The 18,864-nt window shown below is 40.2% G+C and overlaps 1 protein-coding gene across 6 annotated transcripts in view; it reads left to right on the forward strand.

The window, feature by feature from the left end:
- The window catches only part of MYPN (myopalladin), a 106,137-nt gene that overhangs the window by 35,907 nt on the left and 51,366 nt on the right, over window positions 1–18,864 (forward strand). For all 6 annotated transcript variants that reach the window (XM_011926922.1, XM_011926913.1, XM_011926940.1 and 3 more), the window contains 5 exons: window positions 1,173–1,348; window positions 3,727–3,778; window positions 6,585–6,699; window positions 8,272–8,343; window positions 16,691–16,832. In XM_011926922.1, coding sequence (XP_011782312.1) covers window positions 1,173–1,348; window positions 3,727–3,778; window positions 6,585–6,699; window positions 8,272–8,343; window positions 16,691–16,832 — 557 coding nt within the window. The remainder of the gene's footprint in view (window positions 1–1,172; window positions 1,349–3,726; window positions 3,779–6,584; window positions 6,700–8,271; window positions 8,344–16,690; window positions 16,833–18,864) is intronic.

Raw genomic sequence — 18,864 nt, forward strand, 5'->3', positions numbered from 1 at the left:
ACTTCCACATATCTATGGCAGGACGATATAATGCAACCCATAAACCCTATTTCTCACACAAGGCTAGCACCCTATATGCACAATTTTGCACCTTACTGTTAAAATTCAATTATATATCTTGGGATTCTTTCCATGTTAGTACCTAGTGATCATTCTCATCTTCTTTTTAGAGCAGCATAGTGTTCCGTTGTGTGGCTGCATCAGTCCCCTGAGGATGAATGCCTGAATAGTTTACAATGTTTTGCTGTTTGAATGAGTAGCCTATACATTCGTCATTTTGTATGTATACAAGTGGATCTGTACAATAGATTCCCACAAGTGGGATTGTTGGGTCCAAGGATATTTGCATCTGTAATTCTGGCAGTATTGGCAGACTTCTTTCATAGGGTTTATGCCATTCACACTAGCAATGCATAAGTGGTCAAACATTTAGACTTTTGCCAATCTTCTAGGTGAATAATGGAATTTCCATTTAATTTTAATGTCCATTTCTCTTATTATGCACCTCTACATTTTAAACATTATTTTATATAGTATTTCTGGTAAACTTTGGCCAGAAAACTAGGCTGTAATATAAATTTCTAACTTCAAGGATATAGAATTAAAAGAAAATATAGTAACCTATAGAAACATATTTAACTTGGGTTATTTGCCAGAGTTGGGCCACTCCTGGGAGAATACCCCTCCTCCTTACTCCGGTGGCTCAAGTAACAGAACAAATTAATTTTCATTTAGTTAGGTCAGATGAAACTTAATAGAAAGAAATGAGTGTCCTCAACTTTACAAACCTGTATTATCTTTTAGATTCTCTCTACATAAGCTAATGTAGCACTTAATGCATATGATAGGAATCAGAAAGTCATTTTAGGAGAAGCCAAGTTCCGCATCAAAGACCCCGATCTTTGTACTTGGCTGTTCCTGCTTTCTCACCAGTTTTCTCAGTTGTACCATTCTTAACTGGAGCTACTTTCTAATTTCCTGAGTGTGGTGTCAATGCGGTTTGAATACTGCCAACTCTTCTCACTGTTATAAAAAAAAATGTTATAATGATGGGGGTTTTTTGTTGTTGGTTCTGACTTTAAATGAAGCTCATTTAAGAGAATATCTGGAGCTGTCAATGTTACTGTCTCGCATTTGAGTCATGTCCAATGACCATATTCTTTTCCCTGCAGGTGGTACTGTGAAGGCAAGGAGCTTGAAAATTCCCCAGACATTCACATCATCCAGGCAGGAAACCTGCACTCACTGACCATTGCGGAAGCCTTTGAAGAGGACACAGGACGCTATTCCTGCTTTGCTTCTAACATCTATGGGACAGATTCAACTTCTGCTGAGATTTATATAGAAGGTAAAACAAAATACTCTTGGAGTATGACACTTAATAGTAAGACATTTAGTTATACTAAATAAACAGTTATTGAGGACCTCCTCTACCACACGCTATTCTAGGCAATGAGGATGCAGCAGTGAACCAAGTAGACAAAAACGCTTAGACTCATTTACTGATGATTTGCATTATATGATGGGAAAGACAGAAAATAAACAAGATAAACAAATAAAATATATGATATGATAGGTTTATATAAACACTGTGAAAGAAATAAAAAGCAAGAAAAAGAAATGGGAATAGCACATGTGTGAATGTGGGAGGTGGAGGTGTGGAGAATGAGCCACAGGGTCGTTTGAGAGAAATTTACTCTAGGCAGAAAAATCAGCAAGCGCAGTGGCCCTGAGGGTAGGAGTGTGCTTGTCTTAAGGTACAGAGATGAGCCAATGTGGCCAGGGTGGAGTGAGCAAGAAAGTAACAGAAGATGAGGTCGAAAGGTAAGACAGGGTGGAAGTGGAAGGAGGGAGGTAAGCAGACCACAAAAGTCCTTGTAGGTCATTGCAGGAACTTTGGTTTTGACCCTGAGGTAGTAGATGAGAAGTTCTGGAGCATTCTGAGCAAAGACATAACATGATCTTAGTTTCTTTGTTTTGTTTTGTTTTGTTGTTTAGACGGAGTCTCACTCTATTGCCCATGCTGGAGTGCAGTGACACGATCTCGGCCCACTGCAACCTCTGCCTCCTGGGTTCAAATGATTCTCGTGCCTCAGCCTTCCAAGTAGCTGGGATTACAAGTGTGCGCCACCACACCTGGCTAATTTTTGTATTTTTAGTAGAGATGGGGTTTCACCATACTGGCCAGGCTGGTCTCAAACTCCTCACCTCAAGAGATCCGCCCGCCTCAGCCTCCCAAAGTGCTGGGATTATAGGTGTGAGTCACTGCACCTGGACGATCTGACTTAACAGTCACTCTGGCTGCTGTTTGAGAATATACTGCAGGGAGTCAAGGGTAGATGCATGGATACCATTTGGGAACACTGGAAAGGCGTTCACATTGGCATCAAGTTTATATGATTAATTTGAGGCGAAAAAAATCAATTTATGCTCCTTTGTATCTACCTAAATTTGTGCTCCTATTTTATCTTATCCTCTGAATTTTGTCTGCAGATCATTCTTTAGCACATTTTTTTTTTTTTTTACCAATAATACCTTATGTATGCCTTGGTTTTAGCATTTAAGCATATTATTATGGTATAGATGCCCATTTATCAACTAGATTGTAAGGCCAGGACTTATTTACATCTCCAATACGTACTTGTACAATGTACTTACATAGTACCAAGTACATAGTGAGTATTTGGTAAACATTTTTTGAATAAACACATGAATAGAAATGTGTTGTATGTGTATGTGTTTTTATCCTCACATTTTTGGAGCCCAATAAATACCTCCAGATTTAGCTGTGTTATATCTTCGTGGAATGCACTATCTTGAGAAGTAAATCCAGGATCAAAGCTCTGCTAACAGTGCTGAGATTCAATTGCTGGGTTTTTATTTTTGTTTTTTCTTTGTGGCAAAAAGACTTTAAACACCCCCTCTCTCACGATGAAGTATGACTTGTTAATATTAGACTGAACGGAAGAGGATCCACCTACACCTACAGTGTTTGGAATCCACTGTAATCCCTTCTTATATTCAATCTGTGTAGGCCAAGAGCAAGAGGACTTATGAACACCAGAGAATGTCTGCAAATACTGCTCTGTTAGGCCAAAGGCATCAGCAGGTGCTTTACATACAAGAATACTTATAAGTTGGGTCAGTGGCCGAGCGCAGTGGCTCACGTCTGTAATCCCAGCACTTTGGGAGGCCGAAGCGGGCGGATCACGAGGTCAGGAGATCGAGATCATCCTGGCTAACATGGTGAAACCCCGTCTCTACTAAAAATACAAAAAAAAATTTAGCCGGGCGTGGTGGCGGGCACCTGTGGTCACAGCTACTCTGGAGGCTGAGGCAGGAGAATGGCGTGAACCCGGGAGGCGGAGCTTGCAGTGAGCCGAGATGGCGCCACTGCACTCCAGCCTGGGAGACAGAGCGAGTCTCTGTCTCAAAAAAGAAAAAAAGAAAAAAAAAAAGAAGTTGAGTCAGTTAATTTGAACGCTAGCACTAACTAGACATGTGACCTTGAGCAATTCTTTCAACTTCTTGGGGCCTATTTCCTCGTTTGTTAAGTTGGGTGTTCGTGTAGGGAATCATTGAGTTCATTTCTAAGATTCTGTAGGTATTCAGATATCTAGGAATCAGGTAAACAAATTATCATCTTAAAAATCTTATGTCGTGTTTAGGAACCAATTTAAGAAATTATCATCTTAACGATCTTGTGTCTTGTTTTTGTTTTTCCAGGGGTTTCTTCTTCTGACTCAGAAGGGGACCCTAACAAGGAAGAGATGAATCGGTAATTCTGATTTTCTGTCTTATAGCTCTAGCATCCTCAGATCGATTAATAGCTCAAAAAGAGCTATTAATTAGTTACTAGAACTTAAGGAGGGCGGCTCCAGGGTTTGACCACCAAATTAAATGAATAAATAAACAAACTGAGTGGATTTGAAGAAGACCCTACTTTTGCTTAAGTCTTGCCTAGCAGATTAATTTGAATCTTTCCAATTTACTCCCTATAGAGGATGAGCTCCTTAAGGGCAGAAATCCTTTGTGCGTGCCTACCTTGAAATGATAAGTTGCTTCTAGCTTTTGTGCAGATATGAACATTCATAAGCAGAGTAAATGATCCCTCTTTGACCCCCTTCCTTTATCATTCTCGTGGCCTTGAGTCAACTCCTCCTTCTCTCCTGCCTTTTATGCCAACCACCTCCTTAAAGGGCTTTCTGTCTGCTTCTGCCTTTTTCTCTGTTTTACAGTGTCCAAACTGCAACCAGTTATTCTCTAAAAGAGATCAAGATTCTGATCCTATTGTTTTCCTGACTCAGAAAAAGATTATTATCTATGAGAAAACAAAAATCAAACACGAAACAAGTAGCAACATTTAAAAAAAATCTTCACATGGCGTACATACAAAGCCTTATTCAGAAGAGCATCAACCAAGTTTTTCTGTCCCCTCCTCCCTTCCCTACCTCAGGCTGTCTACATTGTTGACATCTCACCCAAGTCATGTATAGTTCCTCTTCACTCCTTCGTTCAAGCTATTCACTTTGCTAGGATTGCCCTATCTTCTCTGTCTAGCAAACTCTTATTTATCCTACAAAACCCAGTCTAAATGTTCTTTCTCTTTGAACTCTGTAATAAACTCCCCTATTGCACATGCATCACTCCTTCCTTGTGACTTCCATAATGTGTTACAAACCTAAGGGGTATGAATTTTGATCTATAAACTTAAATAAGCAAGAAATATCCCATTTGTTTATTTGCTCTAAATCTATTTGTAGTTGTTGGGATTTAGCCTCAGGTGTGTATCATAGAGACTCAAATTAACTGTGACTTAAATGAAACAGATATTTATTTCATATTTACATAGAAATCTGAATTTGGTGGGTAAAATGACTCCACATTCCACTAGGTTCCTGTCTGCTTCCTGTTTTCTACTTTATCTCACGCTAAGATGTTGCCCTCATCTTCTTAGGCTAAAATAGAAAGAAATAAAGGCTCGTCAGCCTTTTAAGGTCATCTCTCTTAAAATACATATACCACTATCCCTCATATCCCATAACCAGAAAGTACTCATGTGGCAACACCTAGCTGCAGTGAATGTGGGATATGTAGTCTTTATTTGGAGCAACCACGTAAAGAAATCAGGTATTCCATTATTGTAGAAGAAGAAAACAGATGCTTTGGACATACTGATTGGCTTTGCATCAGCACATCATTCTGTTTGAGACCAGATGCTGCCTGGTTGGGGAAAACATTCAGTCTGGTATTGAGTGTCACTTTCCCCCTCATAGTTTTACAATGAGCCATAGAGAGAGAGAGCAGTTTTGGAGCAAGCACCATTCTAAACACATTACATGAATTATCTCATTTAATCCTCACAAAACCCTATGAGATAAGAATTTTGTATTACTTATTTGTTTGTTTTGAGACAGAGTGTTGCTCTGTTGCCCAGGCTAGAGTGCTGTGGTGCGAGCTCAGCTCACTGCAACCTCTGCCATCCAGGTTCAAACGATTTTCTCACCTCAGCCTCCCAAGAAGCTGGAATTACAGGCGCACACCACCATGCCTGGCTAATTTTTTTGTATTTTTAGTAGAGATGGTGTTTCACCATATTGGCCAGGCTGGTCTCGAACTCTTGGCCTCAAGTGATCCACCCACTTCAACCTCCCAGAGTGCTAGTATTATAGGTGTGAGCCCCCGTACCCCCCACAGGAATTATTATTTCCCCATTTTAGAGATGAAGAAGTTGAGGCAAAAAGATATAACCCCTAGACCAAAGGAAAGCCCTCTGCCATCAGTCATCTATCCATGGGTTACAGGTGAGAGGCCCATGTCCCAAATTCCAAGTTCCCTTCAAGCCCAGAGCTTGTTGCTTTCTGACATGTGTAATTACTGATATCTTTAACAAGACTGGGAGCCCTTTACTGAGAGAGATGGCCTTCCCGTCTGGACGCAGGTTCTCCCTGGGGTCAGGTTCTCTGGCAAGATCCACAGACCTCTGTCTCTTCCATAGCAAAACTAAAATAATCTTCCCTCTGCAGCCTTCTCAAGAATACTTGCTGGCTCTCTGGCCCTTCAAATACTCTCTTTAATTTGTATAAACTTAAAGAGCTTGTTGACTTTATGCCATTTCTGCTTTTTGCCATGCCAAATTCTCAGAGGTTAAGTTTTACATATATGAGACCCTGTCTTGGATAAGAGGTATAGATTTACAAAGCCTGGCCTCTTACTTGAAATGGGAGGGGGAGGGAAAATACCGAGGGTAACAACAAAACGAATCTCAAAAAATTACCTTCTGCACATGGTTCCGTCACCGCATTTGTCTTGGATCTCAGTTAACTGTTAATATGTTTGACTCCCTGGCTACACTGAGAACAACGGCCCAAGGACAGGAATAGTGTCTTATTTATTTTCGTGTTTGCATTGCCTAACAAAGTGTGTAGCAAAAATGTCCTTGGTCAATGTTTGTAAAATATCATCAAACGAAGATTTTTATTACACTCACCTGTAAGCAGTGATGCCATTACTAGTTTTCCTAAAATAATTTTCACGAAGAGTGATAGGTCTGTTTTATAATCTATATTTTAATAATTTCTCAGAATCCAGAAGCCAAATGAGGTGTCATCTCCTCCCACTACCTCTGCAGCCATTCCTCCAGCAGTACCCCAAGCTCAGCATTTGGTGGCCCAACCTGGTGTGGCAACCATCCAGCAGGTACAAGAATCTAAGTGAAACACAAGTGCCATCCACTGTGACAGACAGGCATGGTGACCATGACCATCTTGCATGGCATGATCCGTGTTCTTCTCAGGTGCAACTCCATCATCAGGATAATCACCTTGTATTTCTGATGTTTGAGAGCAGTGATTCCTGTTGCTTTGGGAACATATTCTCGGGCTTCATAGGCAAATTTCTGAGGAAAAGAAACACTTTACAAATTAGTCCCTGGCTTTTCAGCTTTCTAAAGGGTGCTGATTACATATGTAGTGAGCTGCCAGCTCTCAGACTGGCCTAGAACACCCTATATCATAAAACCTGATTCGTTTCATGGAGCTGCAGAGAATTCCACTTTCTAAGATGAAGCAAGCATGTAGTTATTTTTTAGAAAACAGCAAAGGCTGTCATCCTTCAAGTTAATAATAGTGATACATGCTTATTGTAAAAACAATTTAAAAATACAGAAGTATGCCAGCTGTGGTGGCTCACACCTGTGATCTCAGCACTCTGGGAGACCAAGGTGGGAGGATTGCTTGAGTCCAGGAGTTTGAGACCAGTCTGGGCAACATAGCGAGACCCTATCTCTAAAAAAAGAAAAAAAAATTAGCCAGGCCTAGTGGCATGCACCTGTGGTCCCAGCTACTTGGGAGGCTGACATGGGAGGATCACTTGAGCCTGAGACGTCAAGGCGACAGTGACCTGTGATAGCATAGCTGCACTCCAGCCTGGGCAACAGAGTAAGACCCTGTCCTCCCACCCCTGCAAAAAATGTATGAAGTAAAAAGCTTAGTCAAGGTTCTATTCCAGTGCCTTCACTCCTCAGAGGTACCTCATGTTAGTAGTTTCTAGTGGGTAGTTCCAGGCATTGTCTATGCATATAGAACAATACATATATGTACGCATAGACTTTAAAACATATGAAGTCATGCTCTCTATACTTATAACATGTTTTTGATGCATTTTTTAAAATATATATATATATTCTTTTCTATTTTTGAAAAAATTATTTGTAGAGATGAGGTCTCACTGTGTTGCCCAGGCTGATCTTGAACTCCTGGCCTCAAGCCGTCCTCTCACCTCAGCCTTTCAAAGTGCTAGAATTATAGCTGTGAGCCACCATACCCAGCCTGATATATCTCTTTATTGATGATCAATATATTTAAATATATCTATCTACAACCTCTTTTTAAAAATTATCCAACCCAGTTAGTAATGCAGAGGAGTCAAGTTTTGGTTCTAATCCAGTGGTCTTCAAACTGTGATCTTTGTAGCCCCAGGGGTTCTATGGAGCCTCTTTGGAGGTTTAGGGTTAATGACATAGATCCATAGATCTATATGTGAAGGGGTGCCATGGGGATAGGCAGCACATATTTTATAGCCACCATGACCTAAAGAGAAATAGAGTCAGTTCAGTCTAAAATTTGACATCGGTGATTCACAAACTTAGAATGCATCAGTTTTTTGGTTTGGGATGCATTTCATATACCAAATTATATAGGTTTGTTATGTCTCACTGTCCATCTAATAATCTTAGTAACAATGAATCTACTGTTGGTTCCCTTCTACCAGTGTCAGAGCCCCACCAATTACTTGCAAGGATTGGATGGAAAACCTATCATTGCAGCTCCTGTGTTTACAAAGGTAATAAAAATATTACTTATTTCTGTCGTGGCTTTAAAGATACCACAGCACCCCAAAGTTATAGGATACAAGATTTATTCATTTTTGTCTCAGGATTTGGTCTTATATATGTACAGTATAGGGTTTGGGGTTTTGGTAATTACTACAGTATCACTTCAAGTCCCAGGTTTCTAATAACAGTTTTAGTAATGAGAGAAATGTCTTTGCCTCTTACCACACTGATCTCTGTGGCCATTACACAACTGTTCAACATAGGAGCCGCCCCTAGAGGTCAAGTGATAAATTTCTAGTCACATATTACTCCAAAGATTTCTCTGAATTTTTAGAAAAATTCAATTACAGATACTTGGCTTAGGTGCTCAAGGAGATGGAGTTAAATGCTCTTAGGGGGTTTAACATAAAGCCTCCCTCCCTCTGGGACAAAGAGCTTTCTTTTTCTATTCCATAGTATCAACTATTGAGGTGGCATCAAAATCTGAGTCTCACATTCTTTGTACTTAGCACTAGAAAATTTAGTCAAGCACATTCATTTACAAATGAAAAACCAAGGAGGGCCAGAGAGGTGAAGCCATGTAGCCAATGTCATAGATCCAGTTAGTGGCAAAATCAGGACTACAAACAAGTTCTCCCAATTCTCAGACCGTCAGACTGTGTTTACATGTTGCCCAATCCAGTGAGTGTGAAGGTGAAAAAAATTGAGTCACATTGGATTTTATGTATTATGAAGACCAAATAGGCCAAAACTACGCCTGCATTTACAGTTTATTGTTTGTATGAACACCAAACTTAGGCCCAAATAGATTTTATCCTCTTTGAAGTATACTTTGGTTTAGAGCAGTGTTTCTCAATCATGGTTAATTTTGTCCTCCAGAGTCATTGGCAATGTCTGGAGACACTTTTGTTGTCACAATTCGGGGGTTGCGTTCCTGGCATCCAGGAATGGTGCTAAGCATCCTACAGCACATAGGATGACAGCTCCCCACAACAAAACAGTCTAGCTCAAAATGTCAACAGTGTTGAAACTGAGAAATCCTGGTATGAGCAAAATGGGAAAAATGGGCTATTTTTCTAGTGAGTACTGATCCTTAAAGGAAGAGCTAAATCCACAACTTCTACAGAAGCATCTGTTTCATGGGAGTTCTGCTGTATCAGATCATTCAAGATGGTTTTCCAAAACCCAGAGTGGAGTCTAGAGCGAACAAACCATGTTTACCAATATCCATATCAGTTAGGCAAACATTCTTATGTGAAACAAGATGCCTCTCAATTTTTCAAGTTCATTTCATAACCTGCGTTTGAGATTTTAGCTTTACTATTTTCAAAGTCTTGAAGTAGGAGAGCAATATGTTGTGATTTGGCGGATGCAAGACTTTGATGACGAGTTATAGGTGGACCTTTATGTGGGGGGGGTGTATGTGTGTTTGTAACACAGCTAAGAGAGCTACTTCTTATTGTCTCTTATCGTCATTTCTAAGTCATCTAACCTTAAAACAGGGATTAAGTGCCACAGACACTTTAATTTATCATGCCAGTTTGTCACAGCTTAGAGACAGTGCTGACTCTTCAAAGGCAGCTAAACCACAAGATAGTTTATACTCAGGCTCAGCTAGTCTCCCCCTTTCTTCCCTTCCTCAACTCCGTCTGCCCAGACAGACAGGTGACATCAGAGGGATGTCAGGTGATATAGCCACTCAATTTCAAATCTTCCTAGGTACTGATGTCTTCCCTGCATCTATGTCCATGAAAAGGGTCCAACTCTGTAAAATAGTTAGAAGAGATTTATTCTCAGCCAAATATGAGTGACCATGGCTTGTGACAGAGCCCTCAGGAGATTCTGAGAACATATGCCAAAGGTGGTCAGGGTACAGCTTGGTTTTATATCTTTAGGGAGACATGAGACATCAATCCGTACATGTAAGATGTACATTGATTTGATCTGGAAAGGCAGGACAACTGGAAGTGGGGCCTTCCAAGTCAGAGGCAGATTCAAATATTTGTTTGACTGGCAATTGGTTGAAAGAGTTATTAACAATAGAAAGGAATGTCTGGATTAGGATAAGGGGTTGTAGAGACCAAGGTTTTATCATGCAGCTGAAGCCTCCAGGAGCAGGCTTCAGAGAATAGATTGTAAATTTTTTTTTTATCAGATCTTATCAGACTTACAGAGTCTGTTCTATCAGTAATTCCAGGAGGTATAATGAGGCATGTCCCCTTCCCATCATGACCTGAACTAGTTTTCAGGTTAGCTTCAGAATGCCCTTGCTGAGAGGAGGGGTCCATTCAGATGGTAGGGGGCAGGCAGGGGAGGGTGCGGAGCGGGTGTGCGCTAAGAATTTCATTTTTGGTTTACTCGTATCACCCGGAGCATACCTCTGGCACGTTTATCATGACAGTAAAGCTGTTTACCTTTTGATCTCTCCTGTTCACCTTGAAGACTGTCTCTAATATCTAGATAGGAGTACATAGAGGCAACAATAGGTAAAAAGTTGTTATTATTTTGAAAAGTCCAATAGGACTTTAACATTTATTTTTATTTATTTGTTTGTTTGTTTTTTGAGATGGAGTTTCACTCTTGTTGCCCAGGGTGAAGTGCAATGGCGTGATCTCGGCTCACTGCAACCTCTGCCTCCCGGGTTTAAGCGATTCTCCTGCCTCAGCCTCCCAAGTAGCTGGAATTACAGGCCTCCACCACCATGCCCAGCTAATCTTTTGTATTTTTAGTAGACATTAGGTTTCACCATGTTGGTCAGGCTGGTCTCAAACTCCTGACCTCAGATCCGCTCTCCTCAGCCTCCCAAAGTGCTGGGATTACAAGCATGAGCCACCGCACCCGACTAACATTTATTTTATTTTATTTTTTTAGACAGAATCTCCCTCTGTCACCCAGGCTGGAATGCAGTGGCGTGATCTTGGCTGAGTGCAACCTACACCTCCTGGGTTCAAGCGATTCTCATGTCTCAGCCTCCCGAATAGCTGGGACTATAGGCATGTGCCACCACACCTGGCTAATTTTTGTATTTTTAGTAGAGACAGGGTTTCACCATGTTGCTCTGGCTGGTCTGGAACTCCGACCTTAGGTGATCTGCCCACTCAGCCTCCCAAAGTGTTGGGATTACAGGCGTGAGCCACGGTACCCAGCCACATTTGTTCTTTATATTTAATTTTCATGAGCTGATTAGAGCCACAGATTGAGCTGCCTTTGTATGGCGACTCTGATTAGCTCCTTCTATTACTAATTAGATGCTCTGATTGGCAGATACATATACTTTTGATAAATAAAAACAGGAAAATGAATTAATCATTAATATATTTTGTTTGTGAGATAAAATCTCTAAAAGAAATAGCTTCATGGTGGGAAAATGGTCCTTAGTACACAGACCCAAACCCTGATGAGGTTTTCTCAGCCTCATCAGGATATGTGCTTTTGCCTCCATAAATGGGATAAGGATTGTTCAGGCATTGGGCACTAGGATAGGCAGTGGCTCAGATTCCAGAAAGACTTATCAGCAATGATGTGCTTGCGTTAGTTTCCGTCAGTGAGGGCAGGATTGAGGTCATAGTCACTGCCAGTGTCATTAGCAAATTTCTGAGTCAGGGCCACCAGTGATGGATGGTATCATGTGGCTATGAGCCATGATAACAGATGATTTGCATATGTTTGTTTGGCTTACTCCTGCTCTATTTACTTGTTTAGGGACTTCTGGCATTCCAGTCCCTATGACTCACTTTCTATACTGCCCAACAAAGCATTTCTTTGCCAGTCGTGGCAAGAAGCCACTTTTTTTTTTTTTTTTAAAGAAACGCTTAGAGAGCAGAGTTTTATTTAACTCCTTCCTCTGCTGGTGACAGCGAAGTACTTATCTTCTTTTTAAAAAAGTTAAAATGAAAAGGAGGGTTGCCCAGCAAAACAGTGGTAGAATTTGAGAGTGGACTATGGGATTCCAAAACTAGTTCACTACTCTACTCATAGGTGATGTTTGTAAACATGCCTATGTTTTTAAATGCTCTTTAACTGTGGATAGAGATAGATTATCCTCCATCCTCTACGCAGTATCAAAAATACTTTCGCTCTGTTTATGCAGGGAAAACAGCACTCACACTTCTTGAGTGTGAAGGGAGGTCGATGATCAAATTAGAATCTTACTCCTATCACTGCTCACACCCCAGCAGCAGCTGCTCTGGCAGGCTTTCAAGGCTGCAGCAGCCCTGGCCCCAGCTGCTTCAGCAGTAATTTGAAGAGTGCAAGGGGGCAGGGGAAGTGAGAATTTGAAAAAGAGCACTTCATTATATAACAGCAAAGGCAGGAAACCCTGAAATAACTGGGCCAGTAGCAGGATCCAGATTTCTGGAGTTCATGGGCCCTTCTCCCCAGTCAATCAATTCTGGAGACTTTTCTTACTCAATGATTGCATGGGGCACTTGTGACAGTCAAGAGGCAAAAGAGCTTTCAATCAAACAGTTCTTTATCAGTACAAACCACTTTGATCTAACTCCATCCTAAAGCACTGTGCACTTGCAGCATCTTCCAAGGTGCAAAATTATCAACTAATTTAAAAACAAATAAAATGACAAAATGAACCTTGTAGCTGACATCTTTTAACCAATAAGGCAGATGCTCTTTCTCAAGGATGTCCCAACATTATGTTTGTGGTTATAGATCTACTAAGCAAGAACTATATCCTTTCAACTCACATTTATAGCAGTAGGCATGGTGCTTGGCACAAAGCAGGCACACATTTATTCTGTGACAAATAACTTCCACTTCAGGCCAGGCACAGTGGCTCACAACTGTAATTCCAGCACTCTGGGAGGTTGAGGCAGGAGGATCACTTGAGGCCAAGAGTTCGAGACCAACCTGACCAAGATGACAAAACCCTGTCTCTAACTAAAAACACAAAAATTAGTTGGGCGTGGTCGCACTCGCCTATGGTCCAGCTACTTGGGAGGCTGAGGCACGAGAATCACTTGAACCCAGGAAGTGGAGGCTGCAGTGACCCGAGATCATACCACTGCACTCCAGCCTGGGTGACAGAGTGAGACTCCATCTCAAAAAACAAAACAAAAAAACCCTTCCATTTCAGCTAAGAAGAAATTATTATTTTCATTACTTTTTGACTTCAGAGTGTCTTTCAAAAGAATAGAGAAAAAAAGTAAAATGTCAAATGGCCATGGAAGAAGACATGCTTCTCAAGTCTCTATGTTGTCAAGTCACCCTACAAAGAATGTCCTCCCAGATGACCAGTTTAGTGATGACATACAAGATAGGTTTGCATTTTGAATGCTGCATACCTGAGGAAGTTATAGATCTTTGGTTATAATGACTTTAGTCCAGATTCATAATTCCTAGAAAAGACTAACTTAATCTTTGCTAGTTGGAGACTGTTTGTCTCATTTGTTGTCAGTGAAGCTGAAATGAATATGATCAAGTCTGTACACCCCATGCCATTAGTAGCAAACAGCCTAAGACCTACTGCCGTGATGAACGTGATGTCAGCTACACTATGTTCTAGTAGTGTAACTGGTTTGGATCCTGATCTGTGGCAATATGAGCCAGCTCTTTCTCATGAAACTTTGTAGAAAAGCAGCTTTCAGCAATAACAACCATCATCATCCTTATAACTATGACTCTTAACAGTTTTCTAAGTGGCTTGTGAGATGACCCTCTGTTAAGAGTCATAGTTTTCATTCCTTCTTGAGGCAAACCAATTAGAAAACCAAACCAAACATCAAAAAAGGTGGTGGTGGCAGAAGGGGTTGAGTAAATGAAACAGTACATTCACAGCAGAATGAGGTCAATCTAATATGCTCTGACATGGCCTAAAGTTCAGCTCAGATATATGAGCCAGTTCTCAATCTGCAGAGGTTACACGAAAGCCCTGCTTGCAAAAGGATCTCTTTGAGAAAATATGGTGCTCACAATTTAAACCATCAGTTGGTTGTTATTCATTTAACATCAAAGGCCAAGACTTGTGTTCTATTCACAAGCCCAGCCTAGTTATATGAGATACTACAGCGTGTGGAGTGGGCCTCCTAATGTCTGTGATGGAAGCTCATTCCAGTGTGGCACATCATCAGTACTCAGTAAAGAAATGGAAACTTTATTATGTATAAGCTCCAGGAAGGTGTCTAAGTGCCATTAAAGTTTTCAGTGGGTCCCAAAGCTCCCATTTGAGCACACAATTTGCTCAGAGGTCAGGGTGGAGGACATACTCACCAGTTTCCCGGGAGCACCCAAAATTCACTGATGCTTCCTGTTTTCCGTTCTTGTCATTAGTAGATGTTTTGGGAAGACACAGAATAATAAGATTTTTCGGTCAAATAGTTCTTTATTAATTCAGAAACCACTCGGTGCTAATCCCATCCTGAATTACTTCAGCAAACAAATTTGGGACCTCAGACAGAATAAAACACTAGCGTTGAACTACAGCGCCCCCCGGCTGTCACAATTATCAATGCATCACACCCCTGCGGTGAAAATCTCTTACACAGTTTATGCTACGTGGTTTTCCCCAGCCCCCTATTCTCCTTAGACAAATGCTATTAAGGACGATAGGACCAAGTACAGAATATCATAAGTTGTTCAGACAAGAACTGTAAAAAATAACGAAATATTCTTAACAGCGAATGACAAAAGAGAAAAAACGATCGACTTTCCCCTTCTCTGAAGCAAGAGCCAGTATTTCCTAAATGCAGGTCCAGAAATTGTAATAATAGAAAGCCATGCAGCATTTGTTGCTTACAGAGTTTTTGGAGGAAGTTTAATTATAACCTTTTTGTGCTTACAGTCTTTGGGCCAAATGAAAAACAAAAATATACCAATACATGTACCAAAGAAGTATTTCATAATCACATGAATTGCCAACTACAGAAAAGAAATGTATGGTTTTCAGCTCACAAATCATGATGAATAAGAAACTAGTTGTGAAAAAATGTGCATTTTATTATCTTCTAGAGTCTAGTATAGTATACACTGATATCTTACAATTCAAAGTGGTCTCTGTAAACCTTTTATTGTGGGAGTGTGGAAAAGCATTTAATGATTCCTTCTCAAATTTACAACATATTTTACAGTGACATATGACTCTATGTGTGACTAGGATTTTATAAAGACTGTGATTGCTTTTATTCCGCAACGGATTAGTGAGGCTATCCTGTAAAGACCACATAAGGAAATCAAAATAGCAAAGTGAAAATCAATTTCCAGGACTGCAGAATGTAAACAAGGCAAAGCTAGGAAGACAGAACCAGTTACTTGGGCCATATAACCCTTCCACATTATGAGCAGCCACATTCTTTTGTGGACTAATACATAACTCCTATGTTGAACACATCTAGTAGATACTCACTGCAGATTTAAAGATTATTATTATTTCTAGAAATCCAACACAACTTGGGCATTTAAGAACAGAGCTACTGAGGCCGGGTGCGGCAGCTCAAGCCTATAATCCTAGCACTTTGGGAGGCCAAGGCGGGTGGATCGCTTGAGCCCAGAAGTTCGACACCAGACTGGGCAACATGGCAAAACCTTGTCTCTATCAAAAAAAAAAAAAAAATTCCAGGCATGGTGACCTGTGCCTTTAGTCCCAGCTATTCAGGAGGCTGAGGTGAGAGGATCGCTTGAGCCTGGGAGGTTGAAGCTGCAGTTAGCAATGATCACAACATTGCACAACAGCCTGGGAAAGAGAGTGAGACCCTGTCTCAGAGAAAAAAAAAAACAAAAAACACCAAACAAAACCCCCCCCAAAAAAAAACAAAACCCAAACCAAAACAACAACAAAAAACCACCCCAAAGATACTGTATTAAAAGTAGCTACATTACTCAAAATGTCTTGCCTAATATTTAATAAATTTACTTAGCATTGGTAGAGAGAGAAAGGAAAACAATAGTGAGGGAAAAGCTTTATATGGGTTCAGATGATTCTGTCTTCAAACCTACTTTTGGGATGTGAGGGCGATCTGGCTGCTACATCTGTCACCCCACTGACAGTCAGAATTAATTCAGCTGATCCGGCTGGCTATGCGGGTGTCCTCTTCCTCCCTCCCTGCTCCATGTGCGTCCCTCCTGAAGCTCTGCACTCAGTGGAAGAAGATGACCATACCTGATATAGGAGGACCGGTCTTCGGTCAGGGGCATAGGAGTAGCCACGCTGCCCTGCTAGAACCTCCAAACAAGCTCTCAAAACTACTTTTGAATGCACATCCACAGAACTGAAGCTGCTAGATATGTAGATGCTTTGGAGAAAAATCCAAATTTGGAGATGGCATCTTTTTCTAAAATTCAACACTGGGACTAGATTACAAAAATGTGTACTTTTTTGTTCTAACTGCATTCTTCTTGTCATTATAGATGCTACAAAATTTGTCAGCTTCTGAGGGTCAGCTGGTTGTCTTTGAATGCAGAGTAAAAGGAGCTCCATCTCCTAAGGTTCAGTGGTACAGAGAAGGGACTTTAATAGAAGATTCTCCAGATTTTAGGATTTTACAGAAAAGTAAGTTAATGCTTTAAATTATTTTCTGATATTTTGTTTTTATGAAATTATTGTACACACTTATTTTTATAACTTTTTAACAACTAACTAAAAATATAGTCGAGAATAAAATAAAAAACACCTGTAGTCATACTCCTGTTAATATTTCAGTATATGTTCTCCAAGAAATTTTCCATGCATAGTTTTTAAAGAAAATCATCATATTCTTTTTTTGTAAATTGATTATTTACTCAACATTTAATGAACGCCTTTCAATGTCAATAAACACAGAGCCTCCTTACTTTTTTTTTAGATGGAATCTCACTCTGTCACCCAGGCTAGAGTGCAGTGGCGCGATCTCGGCTCACTGCAACCTCCACCTCCTCCGTTCAAGCGATTCTCCCACCTCAGCCTCCCCAGTAGCTGTGAATATCTACAGTTACTGCCCTGGAATAAATTTCTAGTACGAGAATTGCTGCTGTAAATTTACATTTTTAGGCTTTTAAAATATGTTGCCAAAATGCCACCCCAAAGGGTTGAACTAAATTTAGGATGATCACACAATTAATCAGCCAAACTGAGACCCTTTGGGGGAGTGAAAGTGGATGCTATTAATAATTATACAGGGATCCCAGGCATAAACTAGGTCTGTCCCAGTTGAACTGGGACACATGTCGCCCTAGCTATATCCTACTACAACCAACAATACATGGGAATACCTTTCGTCTCACACCTTCACCAACAATGAGTGTTAACCATTTTATTAAAAATCTTCACTAACTTTATAGGCCAAAAATGGGAACACTTGTTTTAATCTGCACTTCACTAATTAAATCTGGGATGAAACTTTTCTTTTTCATGTTTACTTAGGTCTTTGTATTTCTTTATTTCACATTGGGTTCTTGCTCTTTTTTATTGTAAGAATTATTTAGAAATTTACATGGTTAGTTCTTCTTTTCTTATCGCACCATGCTTTCACCTTGTCATGCAGTGCTTTCTCCTTGACCCATTTCAGCCATAAACTACATTGCAACATACTTGCTTTTTAAAAATATGTTTTATTAACTATGTAGAACAATCTATTATAGAAAAACTTGGGAAAGAAATTTGCTAAAACATTGGCAGTCTTTCTCTGGGCAGTGAGCCTAGGGTCGATTGTTTTACTTCCTTTTGCATTTCTGTATTTTTTTAGTTTCTCCATAATGAACATGTATAATTTTTGTTTATTTATTTTTTATTTTTTACATTGATTAATAAAAATTTTACAATTTACCATGTACAACATGATGTTTTGAAATATATATACATTGTGGAATGGCTAAGTTGAGCTAATGAACATATGTATTACCTCACACACATCATTTTTTGTGGTGAGTTACTTGCTTTTTTCTTAATCTTTTTCTGTCTATCACAAAATAGTAGTCCTTAGATCAGTGTGACATAGGAATCAGTGCTACTGTCAGGTTTTATTGGCAGTAGCAGCAACAATAATATATTCTGAATGCCATTTAAACTGAGAGATGCCAGGCACAGTGGCTTACACCTGTAATCCCAGGCCTTTGGGAGGCCAAGGCAGATGGATCATTTGAGGTCAGTAGTTTGAGACCAGCCTGGCCAACATGGTGAAACCCTGTTTCTACCAAAAAAAAAAAAAAAAACTCAGCCGGGTGTGGTGACATGCACCTGTAGTCCCAGCTACTCTGAAGGTTGAGGCAGGAGAATCATTTGAACCCAGGAGACAGAGTTGCAGTGAGCTGAGATAGCACCACTGCATTCCAGCCTGAGCAACAGAGTGAGACCTTATCTCAAAACAAAACAAAACAAACAAACAACAAACAAAAAACAGAGAGAGAAAAAAACTTCAGTGGGTTTACCAGTGAAGAAGATTAAAACTAAGTTCAACAACTACTTTTTGAGTGTTGGCAATTCAATATCAATCAAACACCTATATTCAGTACCACCGTGGGCATTTTCATGAAGCCCAAAGAATTTTAAGGTAAGAACCTACTCCTGGCTGGGCATGGTGGCTCACACCTTTGAATCCCAGCACTTT

Source organism: Colobus angolensis, unplaced genomic scaffold (assembly GCF_000951035.1).
Source record: "Colobus angolensis palliatus isolate OR3802 unplaced genomic scaffold, Cang.pa_1.0 Scaffold12, whole genome shotgun sequence".
Lineage (NCBI taxonomy): Eukaryota > Metazoa > Chordata > Mammalia > Primates > Cercopithecidae > Colobus > Colobus angolensis.